This window comes from Podarcis liolepis (assembly GCF_965112155.1).
Source record: "Podarcis liolepis genome assembly, chromosome: 3".
NCBI classification, from domain to species: Eukaryota; Metazoa; Chordata; class Lepidosauria; order Squamata; family Lacertidae; genus Podarcis; species Podarcis liolepis.
This window is the reverse complement of record NC_139557.1, coordinates 56,949,251-56,972,706: the sequence shown is the minus strand read 5'-3', so window position 1 is coordinate 56,972,706 and position 23,456 is coordinate 56,949,251. Positions and strand designations below refer to the sequence as shown.

At 37.8% G+C, this 23,456-nt stretch overlaps 1 protein-coding gene across 6 annotated transcripts in view; it reads left to right on the top strand.

The window, feature by feature from the left end:
- The window catches only part of TBC1D32 (TBC1 domain family member 32), a 69,267-nt gene extending 46,247 nt beyond the window's left edge, over positions 1 to 23,020 (top strand). For 3 of the 6 annotated variants that reach the window (XM_083497747.1, XM_083497746.1, XM_083497748.1), the window contains 7 exons: positions 2,243 to 2,326; positions 8,589 to 8,655; positions 13,374 to 13,489; positions 13,961 to 14,115; positions 15,934 to 16,074; positions 17,847 to 18,035; positions 22,297 to 23,020. In XM_083497747.1, the coding sequence (XP_083353873.1) occupies positions 2,243 to 2,326; positions 8,589 to 8,655; positions 13,374 to 13,489; positions 13,961 to 14,115; positions 15,934 to 16,074; positions 17,847 to 18,035; positions 22,297 to 22,416 (872 nt within the window). In that variant the 3' untranslated portion in view covers positions 22,417 to 23,020. Of the gene's footprint in view, positions 1 to 2,242; positions 2,327 to 4,170; positions 5,700 to 8,588; positions 8,656 to 13,373; positions 13,490 to 13,960; positions 14,133 to 15,933; positions 16,075 to 17,846; positions 20,329 to 20,516 lie in introns of those variants that run through there. The other 3 variants (XR_014524759.1, XR_014524760.1, XM_083497749.1) reach the window with 3 other exon arrangements.
- The last annotated feature ends 436 nt before the right edge of the window (positions 23,021 to 23,456 follow it).

The window sequence follows — 23,456 nt, the reverse complement described above, 5'->3', positions numbered from 1 at the left end:
AGCGCTTGCTGTGGCTGTAGAGACGGATGTGGGAGAGACATGTTTTGTTGCATCTGGGGCAGATGAAGGCATCCAGTTGTGCTGCAGCAGATGCACCATGGCGTTTTTTCTCTCTTCACTCCTCCCACGGTTATTTTTCCTCTGCTCTGTGGGGAGCTGGCTTCCAGCACCAGGCCCATTGGTAGACCAACTCTGTGTTCCAAAGATGTCTGCAAATGTGACATGAAGCCTGACAACATCAACTCCGCCAGACCGGAATCCCTTGCAGACAACTGCAGTGCCTGGAGACGTCATGTATCCATAGCAGTATATCCTAAACATTCCTCTAAGAATCCCTGAGAGAGTTACTCCAAATGAATTACTACATCAGAATTATACATTATTTAGGCAATGGTTTCCCAAAGTGGTTGATATTGATGTGAATGTGCAGGGGCTGAATAAAAGATCTAGAATTCCAAAGTAGGTCAGAAACAGCCTAGGGGTGGAAAAGATTGCCACAAGGGACAGTGTGGAAATGCAACGAGCCTCAGGAATAAAGAACATTAATATGTACAGAATGCATCTCCCTTGCCAGTGAGGAGCCTCTGTATTTAATACAGTGGTGCCTCGCAAGACGAAATTAATCCGTTCCATGAGTCTCTTCGTCTAGCGGTTTTTTCGTCTTGCGAAGCAACCCGCTTAGCGGATTAGCGCTATTAGCGGTTTAGCGGCTATTAAAGTCTTAGCGGCTATTAAAGGATTAGCGGATTAGTGGCTAAAAGGCTATTAGTGGCTTAGCAGCTTAGAAAAAGGGGGGGGAGCGAAAAAAAATCGGAACACTTGCAAGATGTTTTCGTCTTGCAAAGCAAGCCCATAGGGAAAATCGTCTTGCGAAGCAGCTCAAAAACGGAAAACCCTTTCGTCTAGCGGGTTTTCCGTCTTGCGAGGCATTCGTCTTGCGGGGCACCACTGTAGATGATTTTACAATGTGACAGTATTCCTTATTTTTTTCCCCATTTTATGATTCCTAGTAATGGTGATTGGTGGTTTAAAAGGTTGATTATACATTGATATTTCTGGATGTCATTTCATTTACATCCCTAAGAATTTGGGTTGGGGGGGTCAATGACAACTTTATAAGCTCGTCAACATCAGTGAACTCAGATGTTGGTGAAAGCTTGCTTTAGGCAAAGCTGTGTTTGCAAAGATCACTTTGGGAACTATCCATGAAAGAATGAAAAACAATCGTACTCAAATATGCTGTGTGCATAGAACATAGAACTCTTCTCCCTTTTAGGGCTTTCTTACTCATTTAAATGAGTAAGACAAGTGCAAAAGACTTCCATGGAGAGCTTGGAAAGTTTCCTGCTGAGATGCAAAAGGAAGCAGGTAGCTGTGTTGGAACGCCTTTTGCACAAAGGAGGACAGAAACTCTTAAAGTGCATTGACCTTTACTGCAAGATTAAGGCCAAACTTCCCTCCTCAGAACCTCTGTATAGAAGAATGTAGGCAGTGCAATCTAATTACAGCTAATTTTCTTTATGTTGAAACTGTCTAACAAATTCCGAAGTAATCCTCAGAGGATCCAAGGATAACAAACGATTCCCTTTCAGTTTACACTGAATAGATTGTCAGAGAAGCCATTAAAATTTTAATTTAAACCAGGAATGTTGTTATGAATACAAAAACAGAATGCCTGTTTTGAATTATTTTTGCCATGCTTTTGTGAATAAACATGCGGTCGTATAGACAGCTTTAGGCTGCAATCTTGTAACGCACTTACCTGGGGGTAAGCTTCTTTGAACCCAGTGAGACTTTCTTCTAACTGCATATGTAGTAGAGTGCACTGTTAGCTGCCTGTAGGCTTTCATTTTGGTTCATTTTCTACTCACTGTTGTGCTGTGGTCAGAGTATTGGCCTATATCAGAGGGACTAAGATTCAGTCCACACTCAGCCATAAAGCTCACTGGGTGCCCTTGAGCCACTCACTGTCTTTCAGCCTATCCTCTCCCGCAGGGTGATCGAGAGGATAAAATGGAGTGGAGCAAACTACATATGCCACCTTTGGTTCTGTGGAGGAAAGGCAGGGTATAAGGGAAACAAAGAAATTGGTTGATATAGTTCTGCATTTTACTTTGTGGCATTTTTAAATATATATATTGTTACAAAATTGTGCACACGCAAATCACAAAACATGACATGATTTCTTTTTTAAAGGGAATTTTGTGGCATTGATGCATTAATCATTTTGGTTTTATTTCAGATTTGGCAGAATTAATGGAAATGTTTGTCTTGCATCTTTCTGAAACGCCATCAGAATGTTACTTCACCAGCAGAGAATGTGAAGGTAATTTTCTTCTCTCATGCTGTTTTATCTGGCTTGCAATGGTCAACTGAAAGGTAACTGCCACAGTTCTGGCTTCTGAGCCTCTCTCAGTGGCCCTGAGTGGAATAGGTAGAAATAGCAGGCTCCTTTCTCTTGATCTGGTTTGACCCAGCTGACCTTCAGTTTTGACTGAAAAAGAAAAGCAGTCTATAATTCTAATTAATACATTATAATAGGAGGATGGCAGATCTTGGCATTTTATGACGTAGTGATGAGGTTGTCACCTTTCTCATAGCAACATGCATAGGTTGTAGAATATTGAGTTTACTATTTTATTGTAAAGTGAGTATTTGTCACAGCATACAGTTGGTGGCAGAGGGACAAAGGACAGAATTCATAGACATAAGGGTTCCTTGGTGGGGCTGCCCTAAGGCCTTGGCTGTAGCTCTGGGGACTGAGGCTGGCCTCTTTGCAGCCATGTGGGTGAGCAACCACTGGGATGACCCACAGTGAGGTGGGCCATTCCCTAATTCCTGACAACATCAGGCAGAAGTCAGGCCACCCAATACCAAGATCCTTGCTGCCATGCCACAACAATCTCCATTATCAATAAAAAATTGTGGCCGTATTTCCCCTAGCCATTGACTTTGTGTGTGATCTTTGGTCTGTACGCTTGCACTCTGTGTCTGGGGTACATTAGCTGGCTTTTGCAGAGTCACTTTGACCCTGTCACCTCATTTTTGAAAAAAAATCGTTTTCTTATACCTTTCCAATAGGCATAAATCTGACATAAAGCACACACGATTTCACTAAAATAAGGAGGATCCCTCTGAAATACCACATAGCTATTTACATCTCATTATGGTTCAAGAGTAGCTGGAACATGATTTTTTTAATTAGGTGCTTCTGTAGTGCATTTTATTCCACCTATCAATGGAAATTAAAATGTTTTAAAAATTAAATATAATTTTGTTTTTTCAACATATTCCTTTGACACTTTTGTTACACTATGGCTCCCTGTTTGTCTTCTCCTCTGTATTGAGCCCTTGAATCATATACTGGAATTAACCACAGAGAATCATCAAGCATAAGAAATCTGGTGTAAGGTTGTTTGGTATCCCAAATTATTTGTAAAGGGAGCAGATGGATTTGAGTTTTAATAAGCCAGCAGACTACTTAGTGCAGCCCCTCTACACACACACACACACACACACACACACACACACACACACCTTGGTTAGGCTTTGATCAACAGGGAGTATAACAATAGTTTAGCCTGGCTTTTTAATGAATAGAATCAATGTGTTATATGAAAGTAGTTTCAGGACAATGCATTGATATTCAGTGTTATCATGTTTCTGGAAATGAGAAATTGATTATCTTAAACTACAGCAGCTTTCTAAACCCTTGGGTAGTTGAAATTAGAATAACACAATTCATCCAGCTGTTGTGAAATCCCTCAGGATTTCAATCCATTACAAAATTTGCAAATCTGGAAAAATCAAATTAGTTTCGGTTAGCGTTTTAAAGATGAGGGAGAATAATAAGCTAATATATTGACATTTATACAGTTGCAGGGCTTAAAAAAATTATAATAAACAATAGCAACACTTAACTCTATATTGCCTGTCTGTTGGCTTATGTGGAAGATGCGCTTAAAGTTAAAGCTTCTATGAAAAAAGACTTCTGGAAATCCAGCCTCTGTCTTTCATATAATATATGGATGACTTATGAATATGATCCATGCATATAGCTATATATAACTTTAAATATCACTCCTGAGCTCAAACTACCACAACAAAACTGACACTAGATATTTTTAAAATCTTTCCTCTTTGTTTCTCTTTTCCATCGCCATATGGCAGCCTGCTGGCCCTAGAGGTGGTACTGGAGTACTTGCTAGTCCTGACAGCAATGTTCGCATCAGATCATCTGCTATAAATTAAGATGCTAAGGTAGCAGACTCGCCATTTTCCAGCTACATTTGTGAAACCCCAGATTTAAGTCTACTCATAAGATAACATTTGGAGTGGCAAACCTATTTTTGGGCTGTGCTTTTTGGGCCCCTCTGCAAGATTTAATATTTTTCTGCAGAAAATTAGCATGGTGAAGACAAAACTCACTTTAGGATCCGTCTCACAGGCATCCTAAATGTCTCTGGATTGGGTTTTTTAAATATTAGTTTTGGTATGGAGTAATAGTCAGACATGTTGGGCATGTCTTTCAGGCATAGGTTTGAAATCTTATTTCTTATTAAAGGATCTCTAAAAGTGGGACAATGAAAATCATTTCCTGCCCATCATTAATGGTTGACCCTACTTGGCTAGATTGTCCTGAGATAAGACTAAACATTATAACCTCACTCGTGTGTGTGTGTGTGTGTGTATTAAAAGCAACCTTTGACCTTTTTTCTGGAAAATATCTCCTCTCATCCCTCCCTTCCATGTAGTTCTTGCCCATAGTTTGGCAATGAAGTGAAAGTGGACAAAGCTTCTTTTTTAATTGGAGAGCATAGCAAACATTACAAATTGGGCTGCATGTCCCATTTGGGATTTGGCTATTAAAAGAACATTTCTTACTTTGTTGTCTTCCACGGGTTTTTTATTTTCATGCTTGCCATTTGATTACATGGGGTTACTGAGCTCTATAAAACTAAGACTGCACTTCTGCTGCTCACATTTTATTTTTTTTCCCCTTCAAAACTCTGAGGAGTACTTTGTTAATAGAGAAACAATTCCAGCTGAAGAGAGTCTTTAAAATTCTGGCGAATGTAATGTCATTTTAGAAATAAGTAGCTGTATATATTTCGAGCTGAACACGTCTCATGTAATTAGAATTAGGACAGATCATACACATTATTTTGCATCTCCTTTCAAGGTAGCAATAAAAGCTGAAAATCCTGGAACATGGATTGCACTTTTAAAAATTGACCTTTATGTTTTGAAATTGCTTTATTCTTACCAGTAGTAATTTAGCATGAGGACAGGATTGCTCATCTGCTAGATGGTATCTAAGGATGCAAGTGCAAAGAATTATTTTATTATGTGTAGATTTGTAAGAGATTGGAATTTTGTGTTCTAGGAAAGAAGATTATTCATTGTTATCTTTTTTTAGTTTTCTTGACCTTTATGAAAGGCATTTAACTTCTAAACTGAATTGTGTTCTAGCTGCTGTTTTCAGCCACTGTTACCATATTTCTTTTGAGTTTTAGTTTTATGTTGGATTTTATTTTTTATTTTTTCTATCATACTCTGTAAGCCAGCATGAGAGCCATCCAGATTCCTCTTGATGGGGTAAACATAAAGATGGGATAAACATAGGTTCTGCGTATTCTCACTCTTGCAGTTAAGGTCTCCTCTCTACTTCCACCATGCACTGTTTTGGGATTTCTCTCAATCCTCTGGAGCATATGGGGGGGGGGGGAGAGAACACGGGGATGAGAAGGGGAAAGGTCCCATTGCACTGGTAGGAATCCTTAAGTTAGCTTCTGCTAGTACATTAGGGTGATTGGTTACAGCCTCTGGGTCCAAGTGGCTTCAGGGAGAGAGACCCATTGCCTGTCCAGGTCATTCTTATTTCAGTACCTACAGTATGGAGGTGGAAGAGAAGCAGTTGCTCAAGCAGCTTCCTTCTATGCAAAAAGAGAGCTGGATGGATTATGCCAAAATGACGAAATTGAATGGGAATGGGAAGATTAGACACCAAGAGGACAAAAAAAAAAATTAGAAATGAATGGATTAACTTTATAGAATATATGAAGGAGCATTGCAAACATTTAAAAACGTTAGCAGGCTTGGATTAGCACTTGTAATATAATTTGATAAAGGGTATTGAAAAGGCAGACTTAATAGATTAGATAAAAGTATTTAGTCACAGAAAAGAGAAGAGATAATTATTGGAAACCGGGGAGAGGAGTGGGGGGAAGTCTGGGAGTTGGAAGAACCCCTATAAAGATAGTGAATTTGTTATGGATTAATGCAATTAATATTGTATGCAAAAAGAAGTTGTGCTTCTTGGATGTCAAGAATAGCATCCTGTTAACACTAAGAAGAGGAAGTCACATTCCTTTTGGGAAAATTGACACCAACACTTGTAATTATCAATGTTAATGGCATCCAACTAGTAGAAACGATTTTTGGTATTGTTTAATAGACTATTAAATTGTTATTTTAGAATCTAAATTTGATAGAAAACCTAAGAACTGCACACAATAGATCTGATTTTTAAAATGGTGTATGGTGGTGGGGAGGCTGCCTTATTCTTCTTAGAAGCCGGTGAATTCTGAATTAAGGATGTGTTTTGAAAAACAAAAATGGTCAATATTGTTAAACTACTTCAGCACAAGTTCTCAGCATGACTGTATCTGGAATTCTGACAGTCACCATATATTGAAATTAAATATGAATTGTGATACATCCAATTGAATGTTTGATTTCTTTAAAAAATGAATTACACATGTTCTGTGCAATTTTTATTTCTCTTTGAACTGTGAGGTGTACTTAAATCTTTTCCCTGAATTTGGCATCTTGGGAGCTGCTGCCATAGCATATTTTATTCATTCTGCTTAACAACTATAGCAGTTTCACCTCTTTGTCTGATTGACAGTTCAGAGATATTCTGCCTTTTGTTAAGGGGAAAATGGTTTTCTTATTGAGAAAATTGATCCTTTGATGCTTTTGTTCTGAAAGCCACATTATTTCAAGACATTTTTAATAAAATGGGTTTCACATTGATTTTGGGGGAAATTAAATAATGTATCTTGGAATAAACAAGGTACATTTTGTGCATCATTACAATTGCAGCTTTCGTGCCTCCTCCCCTTCCCTGTAGAGATTTTGAGCTCCTAATGTATTAAATAAAGTACAAAGAAAGACTTGTAGGCCCACTTTTTTTATAAACAGCAGATGAAAACATTGTTAGCCTGGAAAAATCTAAGAACTACCGCACCAGGCCAATGCTTCACTCATTGGTTAATATTAAGTGTACTTCAATTGTGAAGAGTTCTGCAAGCCATTTTAAAATCTGCACTGAAAGAGTTGATACAAATATCTTCTGAATAGGAAAACATAGCTATAATGACAACCCAGCCACAATTTTGCACATTAATTTATGTCATGAATAGATACATATATATATAAGAGACTGTGAAACAGGATAATCTGTTCGTTCATTTTGATTATAGTGAATTAGGCTATTGTTTTTACTGGATGCTACCCATACTTGGCAAAAGGCTGAGTTGAGTCAAATATTGGAGAAGAGCACTTGATGTCAAGTTCTGTCTGCGGGATAAGTGCTTAGACAGAGCAACAGTGTTGGGAGTGGTTAGTAGTTATAGAAGACAAATCACAAAATCCAAAGCCCTCTGGGAATGCACTTTCAGGACAGAAGGTGGTGTGATGGTGTTGTTCCCCATTTTCTCTCTCCTCCTATTGGCTTTTAGTTCCCCCCCCCCCAAGAATTTGAATAGGGAAAAGAAGGACACCAGCCAAAGGGTCGGCATTCTTTCCCGACGGTTTCAGAGTGAAAGGGCTTTGAATTCAAGCAGATCCAAAGACACCACTTAAATCCACCCGCAAAATGCTCCCTTTTGCCCTCTTCTCTGTGGGGAAGTAGTAGCTATGGATCTTTTCATAGCAACCTGGATGAAGCTTCTTCAGAGCCCACGGAGAAGGCGAGATTCATCTGCAAAATCCTATGGTTCCTGGAACTCCATCGCAACACCCATAGGATTGTGCAGAAGTACTACAGACAGTATTTAGGCAAGGTGCCACTTTGACAGTTTTATGAAGTTGTAAGGGGTGATGAACCATAAGCTGACAGTTATTTATATCTGTCATAAAATGGAAGCTTGTAGAGTTCAGTTGTTAAAAGTAAGGCCATAGATAGTCCAAAATGTTGTCTTATTGTAACTATAATAACTATTATTTATTGCTTTCACTAAATTCACTGTATTATGGATTGTATTTATTAAAAGACTTCATCTTTTAAACAGTTCTTAGAAATTCAGATTGAAATGGTTAAACACTTATTTTTATAATTTTTTTTTTAAAAAAAATGTCCAGTAGCACCTTAGGGACCACCTAAGTTTGTTCTGGGTATAAGCTTTTGTGTGCATGCACACTTCTTCAGACACCACACGAAAGCTTATACCCAGAACAAACTTAGTTGGTCTCTAAGGTGCTACTGGACAATTTTAATTTTCATTTATTTATTTTGACTGCGTCAGACCAACACTGCTACCTACCTGAACTTATTTTTATGTGACTTTTTCTTTTCTTTGCAGCTGATGCAAATGTGGAGATCAAAACTCTTTCACCTGTACAGCAGCTTGGCATTAAAATGACAATCAGGTACATTACGTCAAAACATTTCACTTAGGTATTTATAAAATGTTCATTTTTAATTTGTTATGACTTGAATGCTATTGAAACCATCCATTCGACATAATACAACATTTAAATTGAACAATTTTATGGTGAAAATCATTATTGTAACGTGAATGGCTTGGAACCACAGAACTGCACACAGTTTCTCTCACTGCTACCAGCACCTTCCAGACCAGGTACAGCACCAAAATATTGTAATGTTCCATGAATCAATGGCCAAGCAAGCTCTTCCCCCTCTCACTGATCCTACAGTAGAGCTATTGCTACTTCCCAATCCCTCTTGGCTCACTGCATCCATTGTGGGGGGTCCATAGACTTGTTTCTACTATTTTCTCCCCACACCCCTCATTGAAGTCAACAGAAGGGAATTAACTACACCAGACTCATCAATGTGGCAAAATTATGCACATCAGCTTGCATTACCAGGAACCAGATGATTACATCTCTCTACCAACCACACTAGCACCCAGAAAACTCATTCTAGTGTGATTATGAATGGATGGCAACACACAAACATACCCTAGCTTTTGGTAGTACTGGTAATCCCAAATTTATAATCTCTGTAAAATTATATGTGTTGGACTATATTCTAGTGGCTGATCTGAAATTGTAACAAACAAAAAAATGGATTGATTGAAGTACATCAGATCCTCCATTGCCCATGAAACACTGGGCAACCCCTCAGTGGCAGCAGAACATCTATGTCTGGAGCTTTCTGTGGGTGACCTGCAGCAGTATAAGGGCTGGTTTGCTGGCAGGCTTCTCTCCCCACCAGCAGAACAGCACCTACATCACTTTAAGTGACCTCTCAGCCAGCTTTGTCTGCCTTTGGGTGTTCTCCATGAAGCATCTTAGAAATACGGTAGATGAGGCTATAATGTGCTGAAACAACACGAGACCAAGTTAAGTTTCTGTATAAGGATACTTTCATGTTATCAAAACAAAATAATACTCATTATCAAAGATGTACTAAAATTAGTGCCCCAATGCAAATGGAATACTCCAGAGGTTTGCATACTTGGTTCTTTTTGTGTGTGCCAATAACAAGCTTTCAGGTCTAAGTAGTACCCGTCTTAGAATGGATTCATTAGCCTTTTTTCTTTATTTTTACCTTTTTATGCCGACTGATCAGTTGTGCTGTATAAATGATGGCTTTGCATTTTCTCTTTGGGCTGCATCCAGTTCCCCTCTGGGGATCCTGCTCAGAAGCCATGCACCTGCTGTAAACTGGACAGAGAGTGAATATTGTGCAATGCGGTTATCTCATATTTTCTTGGTAATCCTCACAAGACGACCTGTATAAAATAGACCAGTGTCCCACACTGGAATGACCGCCCCTTACAGATATGACAGGAACCTACAGCGCAGATGTTCTGCTGTTGGTAAAAACTTTTCATTTGATATGGGCGTTCCTGGACTCTAATCCTTAGTACCAGCTTTACTGAACTCTAGATCGTTTGCTTTATGTTTTATTGTACTATATTTATCTGTAAACAACCTTGTCATTTTTTTATCCTGAAAAGTTGTCAGTCATTTTTAAAGAAATAAATATTCCATTATTGCCATTGAAAAGGAGGGCAGGCTGAGGTGAAGAGTTAAAGGATCGCCTAAGTCACCCCAGTGACTTCATAGCTGAGATTTATAATGAATACTGATGTTCTTACCAGTATATAATTCCTGGTATGGTTTGTATGTTTTTCATTCCTTTAAGTAAGTTTGAATTGTATATTTCAACATAATTACCATAATTGTTGTTTTCAGAATAGATTTGATAAAGGTCATTTAGCTTGTCCTTCAAAACTAGGAATTTGCTTTTATTCTTTTTTGTTCCACTGAAGGGATTAATAATGGTGTTCAGACACATTGAATGTAATTTATTTGAGGTTGGTTATTTGCTCTACCCCGGAGGCCTAGTGCAGGTTAAAAAATATATAACCAGATTACACAAAAAGAAAAGTGCTTGATTACTACTATGATAAAATAAACCCCCTAACTGAATACAAAAATCATGTTTTGTTTTGTCTTGAAACCAGTTAACAATTTGAATTAACCCGGTGCACCAAAGGCCTCCCCAAACTAGAGAGTGCTTCTAGATGATTAGGTTCTGACTAGCAGACATCTCAGGAGTGAGAATTTTATAATTGTATGACTTCTACTGAGAAGGTCTATCTAAAGGTCCCTGTTGGTCACAGTAGGAGCAATAGTGAAATAGAAGAACATTCTTGGTTATTTTACAATATAAGCTTAGGAACTTTGCAAGACCCTTGTGACGTCTTTATGACATTAGGTGATTGACAGGTGGGTGGCCCTACCCTGCTCTATATTGTCCTGCCAAGCCTTTGAAATGAGCTAGGTTGGTCCTTCTGACAGTACCACCAAAAATGTAATTAGAGGCTTCTCAGCGCTGGTTCCATCAGTTAAGGAATGTCCCTCTCTCCAAGACTGAGCTGATGCCATTCATTTTCAGCGCCAGCTGAATTGCTTTCTCTTCCATCATGCTTTCTAAATATCTCTGTGTAGTCACACAGTTACAGAGAGTAGGTATAGGCAACCATATGGGTTTACTTTGATGATTTTAACAGTATTTTAGTGCTTTATCATATTGTAACTTTTTTGTAATTCACCCTAAGATAAGTTGTGACGAAGGGCAGGACATAAATAAGTTCACACCATGCTTTAGGAGTGAGAGTAGCTCATTCGGTAGAGCATGAGACTATTAATCTCAAGATCGTGGGTTTGAGCTCCACATTGGGCAAAATATTCCTGCATTGCAGGGAATTGGACTAGATGACCCTCATGTTCCCTTCCAACACAACAGTTCTTTGAATCTGTGGTCACCTTGATTCATTAAATCAGCCAGGCCTCTGCCCTTTAGGGCTTTTAAAGTCATGAACAACAGTGTGAATTTTACATGGTAAGGTAACAGGAAGCCACTGCTTCCCTCAAGCCATTCCTCATAGGAAGTACAGTAACAGGAGTATCAGATATTTTAAAAACATCTTTATAATACATACTATTATTTTTGTAGTAAGCTGTTCTACTATGAGTAACCAAGCTCTGAATAGTATTTTACCAAAATACTATTAACAGATGCTTTAATAATTCCATATTAATTCAACTGAGACCTAGTAATCTTCTTCCTTGCTCTTGAACCACTAATGTTTCATTCATTTATTTAAACTATCAACATATTTCCATTGTATATGCTTTATTTGATCTTCCTAGAATGAATAATAATCTAAATCAACATAATGTGCATTTTAAAGCTGACTTAAGCTGTGAACAGTGGGGTGCAAATGGAAGCCTGAAGCAAAGCAGAATGCTTTGTGGAAGAATTTAATAAGTTTTTATACTAAAAATGTCTAGTATCAATGGATATGCATGTGTGTGCATGTGCAAGGGAGTGAGATGGCTACACACACTTTTGATCACATGCACTGCTGGTATGCAGCTTTCAGGGGGTTGTTCAAGGTTAACTGCAGCCCTCAGGCCCAGAAAGGTTAGCCATTCTTGCTCTATATTTTTTATATAAAAATATAAATACACGCCACACCTATGCTTTCACTAGGCTGGCACATATTATAGTTGTAGGGCAGCCCATTTGTTTTAACATTTTAAATGTGCAAATGCTTGTACAATACTGTTGTGCCATTATTTCTGTTCTATTTGCTACCTTGCCTTGATGAGAAGACACTCACACAATTTTAAAAAGGCAAATAAGATTTGCAAGCAGATGCAGATAGATAGTCATGGAAAGTACCAGGTACAGGTTCAAAAATTCTGTTTTACTCATTTTTATGTTGCACGTTACGTTCCTTTTATGCATCCTGGTCTTGCTGTAACGGCGCCAGTTGTGGTTGGGAACATGTAATCTAATGTGTATTTAATATACTTTTTTGTACTTTCCTGTACCTAGCTTGAGGCTTCACACCCAGCTCCTACGTCCCCAGCAAAACCACCAACAACTTTGGTTGGAGCTGGGCATAAGGAAGGTTTGGGATTATTTGTTTACATTAGTGGAACAGCAATATCTGAGTAACTACATCATTTTTTGCATGCAGTTGCAGCATCCTTAACAGAAAGAGCATAATTTTGTCAAATCAGTGCCTTAATCCATTATATCATACATTTCACGCAGAAATTAACCAGCGGTCTCATTTAAGTGGCAGACTGTGCTTTATTTGGAGAGAGAGGTCAGGCCAGGATTCAAAGAACCGTTAAACTAGTACCACGAACCCAAGGGGCCTTTAGAGTGCTTTCTTTTGAAGACCAGCCATCTAAGCCACATGGAAAACTGTTTAATCTGGGAATGAGGGACTTTCAAATGCAGTTTATGATGTGCCATGGGTGGTGGTGATGGAGTTCAGCTGTTTGAAGAAGGAGTCACAAATATTGTTGGGTTTGTATCAAGCCCTTCCATGAGCTCTCTGTATTCAGATTATTATTTTATGTGTAATGTTATGCATCTTAAATAAAGTAGCAAGGTTTAAAAGAAAGAAACAGCTGCAGACATGTTTGCCCAGTATAGATTGCCTATAAATATGATGTGGATTAAGGCTTCTGCCAATTGGCTACAAATCACTCACATTAATGTCTGGTGTGCTCTTTTCCGTAATGAAATAAGTAAATGAAAATGTGTATAGCTTCTAGTTAAGTTAACCTTTTTTTTTTTTTTGGTTTAGCTATGGTAAACATTTGAACCTGCTGAGAGAGAATGCCGAAGATGATCTATGCCATGTAATAATGCACTGTGAAATTTTTTTGAAACGACAACAGGCAGTTCTGAGGACAACGTTGCGTATCCTTTCTCATAATATAAACATCACCAAGTCTTTTGTTGGTATAACTGTCAAAATAATTTTTAAGATGCCTTCTTGAATTATTTAAGATGGCACAAAGATTTGTGCCATATAGGCAGGAACTTCATAACATTTTCCTTTCTCAACAGGCATATTTTCCAGAGCAGATGCTCTCCCATCTAAGTTTCTATTTCTGCCCAGAGTTTTTTAAAAATCTACAGTGGTTTCCCCACTTACTCCAGTTTAGAAAGCAGATCCACAGACATCCCACAGTTATAGATTTGCATTCACAATTGCAGTGAAAGGGGTGTACTTTGTACATGATGCATGTGAATACCCTTAAGTCTCTGGATTTGGTATCTAGGCCTGATCCTTTTCTAATAATGGTCTACTAATAGATGTGTTTTCGATGGCAGGGTTTTTCTGCATTTAACAACAAACCCTTGGATTTCCTGAACGTTTTCCTACAGGTGGTTTGCAGGGAGGATACGTCGGCTTTGATTGGTTTGCATCTTCTGTATTTCTAATAATGATGGGAGACAGGGAAAAAACATTAAATTTTCTCCACCAGTTTTCCCGTCTTCTTGTGTCAGCATTCCTTTGGATACCACGGCTGCACAGTTCTGTAAGACTTCAAAAAAGGTTTCATCTTGACAAGATTGCTCTGAACATTTTAAATGAAATTTAATATTTCCAAAGTTGTTTATAAACAGAACACAATGCAGTTACTTAAAGGTTTTTTTAACCAAATGTTTGCCCTGCAAAATTTCTCTCAGAAAAATATGGATTTGACATCTGCTCAAATGGTTGTCTGGAACCAGGGAAAAAAACAGGTAGACAGATAGCAGTGGTGGTGTTATTGAATTTTAAAGTGAGCCATAAAATTCACTTTATTAGTAGTGTTAAATTCTGTATGTAGGCAGATAGAACTATTGAATGGCCTTTTTATTATTATTGCTATGTGCAACCTCATGCTTTAGATTAGTAGCTTTCGTTTTATTATAAAATCATTAAATGATACAAAGTAGCAATTTTGGATAAGGGGGAAAAAGTAAGCCAGCTTGCATTGTCACTGCTAGTCAGAGCCTCACTATTTTAGCATCTCAGATATTTATACAAGTTTCCTTTAACATAAATAATCACAGAATTAAATGAAAACTTGTATGTTTAATTTTTTACTCTCCTAGTAACATAAACTTCCACATACTAGAAAACTGAGCAAACAGGGCAAGTGTGGCTCCCCACTTGAGACATGTCAGCACCCCAAAATAATAAAGCCATATGACAAGAGTGACTAAGATTTGAAATAAAAAAATTCCTTCCAGTAGCACCTTAAAGACCAACTAAGTTAGTTCTTGGTATGAGCTTTCGTGTGCATGCACACTTCTTCAGATACTCTACTATAAGATTTGAAAAAGAGTTTAAGAAATAGTGTAGGGCATGATCAAGAAGTGCTACTCATGAACATTATGGACATGTGACAATTCCAAATCATATTCTGGAACTTCCTCGACGCTTGCACAGTTGATGCCCGTTTGTTTCTAAGGCCATTAGAGGTCAAAGCAATGGTTCACATCTAGTAGGGAAGCCACAAGCCAAATCATATTGTTAACACTGGTAACAAAGCACTCAAATTAGCGGTTAAATGTCATAAATGCAGTTTAAGGCAAGCAGGCTGTCATTCGATTCATGGAGTTTCTGGCAAGAACAGGCTTTCCTGTACACTACTTTTTAGAGATAGTAAACCTCTCCTTGCAAAAGGTAGGTCAGCAGAAAGACCCCAAGCAGTCCACTTGGAACCGAAATGCTTCTATTAGGCACCAAGGAATTCTGTGCATGCCAGGATTCCTTGAAGAGCCACAGCTCTTGCTAGTGTGCAGCTCTTGGTTTCTGTGAAGCAGTCCAGCATTAGAGGTGTGCTGCAACACCTTCGACAACACTCCAAGGGATTCTGAAACACACATTTTGGAATGTGCAATGCAGCTGCTTGAAGACAGCCAAATGTCTGGCCCTGGCAAGGACTGTGACTTGGATCCTAAGGCGCTTCTCCATTCATTTAAGAGGGACATGCAGTTTTTGCCAGATCCACCATCCATCTGCAGCTCCCATCACTTATGTCCCATATTCCCGGGGGGGGGGGCAGCCTTCAGGACCAGATTATCAGGGGACTGTGGAGGGAAGGGGGAAGCAGGTAGTCCTTTCTTCCCATTGCTCCCAAAGCAATGGTAAATGTTACTGGCTACTTTGCCGTATTTTTTTTTCTAGTTGTGTTGGGAGCAAATAAACTTTCTACAGCTAGACATAAATTAGGAAAAGCGATCACTGTTCTATTCTGCATGTGGATAATGAATGGGCAGAGGGAAGGTGACATCTTTTTTGAAGGGAGACCTTTGAAAAGCTGTATAATAAGGATCCTTTGGGGTATTGTTGCTTCATTGACCAGATTCACCTGCCCGTTGACACAGCAGCGTCTGGGATCCATCCAATCTATTTTTGCAGTGCACATTATGTTGAGATGTTGCTGAAGGCTGAGTTACCCCTAGTCTTTTCTGCGTTCCATATGTCTGGTTTTACGTCATCACAGGTAATAAAAAATATTCCAATTTGTTTTTTTAAAAAATGGTTGCCTTGACTGTCAGTGAAAAGGAGACTGCAAAACTGGAGCCAAAGCACTTTCCTCTTCTATGGTGCAGCCCCTTAGGTGTTTACTCAGAAGTAAGTCTCATTAAGTTAAATGAGGCTTACAGGGAAATTAAGACAAGATTCCAGCTGGGTAGGACTTCCACTAAATCATTTCATGTTGAAGCAACTCTGAAAAGAAATTCACAGGAAGGAAGATTTTTCTTTTTCTCTTAAAAAGCATAGTGGTAAAAAGAATAGCTTTGTCAGACCCTTAAATGCACAGCAGTGGGCAGAGTTAACTATAAATTATATTTACTGCTAATGAATAGTCAGCTGGGAATTGTAGAAAGAGAGAGCTTTTTGAAATTGAATTGCTTTTGTCTGGTAGTTCTTCATAACCATACTTGAAATCAAGTTATACAGGTGAGACCAAAAAAATGAATTATTGCTACTGCAATAAAAAACAGTTTGTTTTGCTGATATGTACTATTTATTGTACAGTTTCTACAATAAGGCTGAAAGTATTTGAATGCTTAGGAATAACAATGAGACTTGCCTCTGAATGAAAATACATAGAATTGGGCAGTGTATTAGATGCCAGCTCTTACACCATAATTTTAAGTGAAAAGAGCAAAAGTAATTTTGCTGCCTAAACAGTAATTGGGATAGATTCAGAGTTTGCTCCTGCTGGATTCCGTAAGCAGAATTCTGCTCAGGACACTCCCATGAAAGAGGAGGAGTGATTTTTCCATTCCTCAAAATCCCCAGTGCTACCTTCCAAGGGATCCTTAATCCTCTAGGTAAGTTTTTCTGGAGTCATAGAGTGTAGGGGGGACTCAACAAAAAATGGTTTTCTCTGTTGGATTAAAAGCTGTCCACAAAAAGAAAAAGTCTGGTTCCAGTCCATTGTCACTGTTAGATTACAAATGAAGCAAGCTAAAATCTGTTTTAAATCTTATCTTTTGCAATCAAATTAGTACTTTTGCCTGATTTACTTTTGTAAATATTTACAGGCTGATTAACACAAGATTCATAAGTTCACAGCTAAATGAAATTGTCGTGGTAGAGATCAACAAAAAGAACAGTTATTCTAATTTTGTTTTTCATAATCAGTTTAATAACAGAATGTCAGATTTATTAAAAAGTTGGAGAGCTCCTCTTCTGCTAAATACAAACACATTAAACAAAACCAAAGTACTACTGTTTGTGACATTCTTCACTAGAAAACTCTTTCATGTAGCAGTTCTTCTTCCAGGTTTTTAATGATGCTACACTAAGGTGGAAACTTGTTTATGCCCATGATTGCCAGAAAGAAGATGCAGTGCAAATGACTAATTGGGAGATGATGATATGACACACCTCTCTCATTCCTTTTTAGTTCAAATTCTTTGAGAAAAGATGCCTCCCCCTAGCATAGGGGACGTGGTCTAGAGCTTTAGTTGCTTTTACAAACGGAAGTGCTGCCTTCCCAGACAAGCCCTTACTAGTGGCAGTGATTCAGGTTTTCAGTGAGCTCTGGGAACCTCCAGGGAAAAACATTTCACTTCCAGTGGCAAAACAGGGTGTGCTACCCCCCCCCCATGACTAAGAGCGGGGAGTGGGGGTGGATTTCTGTTGTAAATTACGGTAGCTGACAATTGCAAGGGACCTCAGAATGGAGTATATAGAGCTGGATGCATTATGTGGAACAGTTGCTGTTGGAAGTGATGAATTGGATTATTGTTTTTTTCCTAGATCTGTCAACAATGGTTGACTCAGTGTTTCTGGAATTACTTGGACTGGAGCGAGATCTGCCATTACATTGCCATTTGTATTTTTCTTGGCCCAGATTATCAGATTTATATGTGTATATCTGTATTCAAGCATCTACAGCAAGAAATTCTTCAGCATACGCAGACTCAGGATCTCCAAGTTTTTCTTAAAGTAATTTCTTCTTTATCTTCATGACTTAGAATAATAGAACAGTGTTGAAGATTTGATGTCAATTTTTTAGAAAAACTTAACAAATTATTCTTTGAATATGTGTTTGTTTTCAGTCTGTTTTCTTCGTAGCTTTACTTAGTGACAAAGGAAAATATCCTTTCTGTAATCCTTTAAAGAAAACAAATGCATATGCCAAATGTATATGAAATAGATTCTTCCTTGTTTGTTCACTGGGAATTGGTGATGAGCCTGATCTTGATATGTCATTCTCTTTTACAGAATGCCATATCCTTGATGGACTTTGAGCAAAATACTTTGCTTGTGATATTTCCAGGGAGATTTGGCTGTACCCTGTTGGAACAGAATGCTGGACTAGATTGATTTGTTTATCTGATCCAGCAGGGCTGTTCTTAACATTTTTAACCTATAGATTTGTTTATTTCTAAGCTTTACATTACTCTGCAGAAACAGTAGCTGCCTTTTATTAGAACCAGGATTGTAGAGTTGGAAGGGCCCACAGGGGTCATTTAATCTAACCCCCTGCAATGCACAAATCTCAGCTAAAGTATCCATGACAGTCCTGTCTCCTCATAAGTGTAGCGGCTGTATTAACTCAGAAAACTCAGTGAAGAATTTCAGAACTAGAAATGAGCATTTTGGCAAACCTGAGTTAATTCAAAGCTGAATGAATGGTCATTGAGAAGGTAACTATGTCAGTGCTTTGCATGTTCTGGTAACTAATTTAGGTGGTCAGAATATATATTTTTCCTTATCCCTATTGCCTCTCCCCATTTCAACCTGCCTGTGAGTTGAAATCTGTTAGGGAGAGCTTTCTGATGGTTCCATCATTGAGAATAGTTTGGGACTTTATAACCCATCTGAGGGCCTTCTCAGTAGTAGCACCCCAATTGCGGAAAGCACTTCTGCCAGACATTGGGCAGGTGCTGACGTCGTTCAGGTTTAGGACTCAGCTAAAGACCTTCTTTAAATGTAGACTGACACCTAGGGAGACTGTTTTTATTCTACTATTATTGTTTTGTTTTAACATTAATTATGTATTTATTGTTGTCCCCTGCCCCTAAGTCTTTGGGCAAAGAGGTAGGGATATAAATTTTAAAGATAAAGTTAAATGAGTTAATATTTTCTGAAAGCTGCTTTTCTATTTAAGTTTCATATCTGTCTTTACCTTTTCTAAGAATGCACAAACGAAAACTCCAAAGTAGAATTCTCTGTATGAAAAGAGTTGCTTCAGGCATTATATATATTAAATTTAATAAACCCTGTTTGATATACATAATTTTAGAATCAAAGCTGAATATATCGTTCTAGACTGGATAATACTTTTAAAATAAGAAATATCAAGTTAATTGTTTAAACATGCCATTAGCTGCTGCCTGTCTATAACAGCCATTTTGTATAATGTGATTCCCAAAATATACTTTTAATTTAAAATCTTTGACATTCATTTTAAAATAGCATGACAGATCTGTAGTCCTCATTATATAGCAGGAGACAACACACCAGAGCTATTCTTCCTCGTAATAAAATTCATCTTAACATCTGATGACAGGCCATCATGATTAAATAGTTCTTAAGATACAGAGGCCAAATAATAGGTCAAAAATTATGAAACTCTCATTAAAAGTGTGCTGAACACATTTTATAAGGAATCATGGGGTTTGCTGTATTTTTATAAAAGAGAAAAATAAATGTTTTTTGAGGAAAGAAAACGATTTTAATTTACACTCTCTGTCAAATTGTCCTAACTAGACTTTAATAACTAGGCTTGACTTGGCAGATTTTGGAAAAGAAATCCACCATATCTGATTCCAGTTTAATTTTAACTAGAATACTCTGGACTTAATTGGTTGTAAATTACACCCTTAGAATACAATACATTGTTTGAAGGAAACACAGTACTAAGTACACAAAGCAGTGCATCATTAAAATGGAAACTCTAATTAAGAGGACCCTGTCTACTTGAAGCTGTGTGCAACAGTTTGTGGCTACATATAGGAATGTACAAACCTATTTACATCAAATGCACAAGCCAGTTTAATGGAGCTCAGGTGTGCATTGTAATACAGACGAATATCTGCATCCATGTTGGTTATTACGTGGTAGGTTTTTTCTGCACATGGATTTCCCTTGCTAGTAGGCTGAGACAATTGACTGCAAATCTCTCCAATAAAAGCCTTATTAACTGCTTCATAAAGCAAATAATTTCTAATTACTCATCCCATTGATACTAAAAGTCAGTATTTAGTTGTAGCTAGGATTGTGGGCCCGTCAGGTCACCTCTTCTTTTCCTCCTTCTCTCCTACCCACCCACACCTCAAAAGTCTATGTGGGCATTTTCTTATCCCAATTTTTCTGATGCTGACTTTCAAGAAGAGCCAGCTGCTCTTTGTCATGTAATTACTTTATAATAATATATATGGATAAAAGTGGCAGTTGTAGCTAGGATTGTGGGCCCGTCAGGTCACCTCTTCTTTTCCTCCTTCTCTCCTACCCACCCACACCTCAAAAGTCTATGTGGGCATTTTCTTATCCCAATTTTTCTGATGCTGACTTTCAAGAAGAGCCAGCTGCTCTTTGTCATGTAATTACTTTATAATAATATATATGGATAAAAGTGGCAGATTCTCTAACAAAACCACTATCCTCCATTACAGTATGTGAGGTTTCTGGTGGCCCATAATACTCCAACCAAGTGTTTCACTTTTTTTGCACAGTGACATAATATATAATATGCAATTTTAGATAGATGATTTGAAGCATCTAGTAACCATCAGACAGGTATGCACACAATTATTGACAAACAAAACAGTATCTGAATTACTTTTCCCCCATCAAAACCTTAATGTGGAAAGGCAGTAAAATCCTCATCTTGTCTTTCCATGTGGTTTACACAGCACTCAAAGTAACAACTAAACTTGCCTCTAGGTTAAGGGAAGCACTGACAAAGCATTGATTTCAGTGTATACTAAAAACTTACTTATTCTCCCCAGTGTTTACTAGCCATTAATGCTACAGTTGCTGCAAATGAGATGCAAATATTAACATCTGCAACACTTGCTGTTGTTTTGTAGAGGAATTCACAACCGACTTCATCGATGCTCTGCACCTTGCAAAGTTTTACCTTGTCCCTAAGATTACTTTAACAGTGGATAGCTTTGGAAAATATCCTTCTCCAGCTCTTGCCAGCATTGTGGTAGGAGCTGGGGGAACAAAAGTCTGCAGTTCCTTATCCCTCAATAGCAAATCAGTGCAAAGGCATTCCTCTTCACCCAGGCCTTAAACCATCTATGCCCTTTTAAACTCTGTTGTGGGGTGTTATTGTTTTTATTTGTTACTATGTTATTCATGTTTGTGTTTTTCTATCATAAACTGCCCTGTATAGAAATTTAAAATAATAATAATTAAACTTGTCTGTCCTTGGGTTAATTCCCAATTATCTTATTTTAAAAGACATTCAAAATGTACTGTTCATAATGCAGCTAGTGCTAACCTTCTAACAAGATGGTTGGTTTAATTTGTCAGAAACAAAATAGGACATGGCATGCAACTGCAAACAAAGGGTATGGGACAAGGCAATGTTAGTTGGCCAAGTATGCACGTCACAGTAAACCATAGTTAAAATAAATGATGGTTCAGTGTGATAGAGCAGCATGCTACTCCTGTGCTGAGGAAACAAATCTCAGGTTACCTTGTCTGCATCAGGCTTGTGGCTTGTTTATTTCCAAACTATAAGCAGTAAACTAAGAACAAACATTGGCTTCCATTTGTTCTTTATTTGGAGACAAAGGAACGATGAGACCAGTGTCATAGCTGCTTTTCTTGCTGTGTGGCGGCGGTAGGACCAGGTTGAAGCAAATTGGGAAGTTTGGAGCAGCATGAAATAACACTTCTCATTTACATTAAACAGTAATTTATTTTAACTAGGGCTACTGATAAATTGTAGCTTATTTTATACTTCAAATTATGTATACTGATACAGCTAAGAAATATGTAAAGTTTGAAATCCTCATTTTGCTTTATTAATTCCGTTAGTAAATATGTCATTAGACACCATTGTATAGAAACGGATGTGTCTATTTTTCACTTTTGTCATAATGCAGTATCTGTGTATTACAATGGAAACAGAACAAATTTCTAAATGGGATGAAAAAATAAAACAAGTTGCCTCTTGGGAAAGCCTCAAATGTTAATATCCATCATTTTCCCCCTGGCTAATACTTTGCTTTTGTGCAATGTGCAGGAAGAAGCACTTCATGGATTTCAAGTGAGTGATTATTTCAAATACATGGAAAACTTGGCTCTAACCTACAGACCAGTGCTGCTAAGAGACATGAAGAACATTAGAGTGCAGAACACATAGATCAAGCAAATGAGCCTCTCATTTCAAATTTTAGTTACGTTCTTAAAAGGACACTGATTATTTGTTTTATATACTTCTCTATAAAAATGCATTCATTCTAAATGTACATACTGCCAAATCAATAATAAGGCTTTTCAGCTTTCCGCTTTCACAAGACATCCTCTAAATTGGTTCATCTGAAAAATAATGTGTTTTTCTAGCCATGCACCATAGCCTTGTTTACACTTGGCTTCAGAACCTGCCCTTGAATTACTTAAATGTCCTGCTTATATTTTCTTGGAGTGATTTCCATACTATTAAACTTTGCTTCTCTTCAACATCTACCTTAAATTTTTAAATTGCATACAAGTTTGCCAATAAAATACAGTAATATGAATCCCCATTCTGAAAACCCAGCCTTACTTAATATTGATAAATAAAGGCAGAGCTACTTCCTTGAATGTAGCAAGATTGACCTTTGAAGGTCAGGAAACAGAACATCCTTGAAGATTCTCCATTCTGAGTATCTTAGTCTGCAGTAGAATTGTAGTTGTTTTTTTAACAATGTACACTAAAACCTTGACGTTTTGATGAGCTGAATAAATTAAACTTCCTGTTATGATAATATGCAGTATTTATTGTGTTTTTGTGACTTCTCTGTTATGCCAAAATGGAAAGCGAGAGGGTCAGTTTTGAGGTTGTGTGTATGAGCATTGCTAATAATATTTCTAGTTGATCTGGAGTTAAACTATCTGCAGGCTTCTCCAATGTATTACATGTTTGTGAGCATCTTATATGGTGCACACAAATTAGGTATGTGTATTAATTAACAAGTTAAACATCAAAAAACTGAAATCACTGGGACTTTAAAAGTGCTTAAATTTGACTGAATTTTACCCAGACATGATCACAAAATTCTGAAATGTACATTCCTGTGTAATGGTGAACAGTTTTGGCTGGCATGCTGAATTTAAACTCAGTGATTTCTTTTGGAGTACAGACAACTCCCCATCTGCACGTGCTCTGTTTACATGTGACCACAAACACACGTGGTGCCAGGA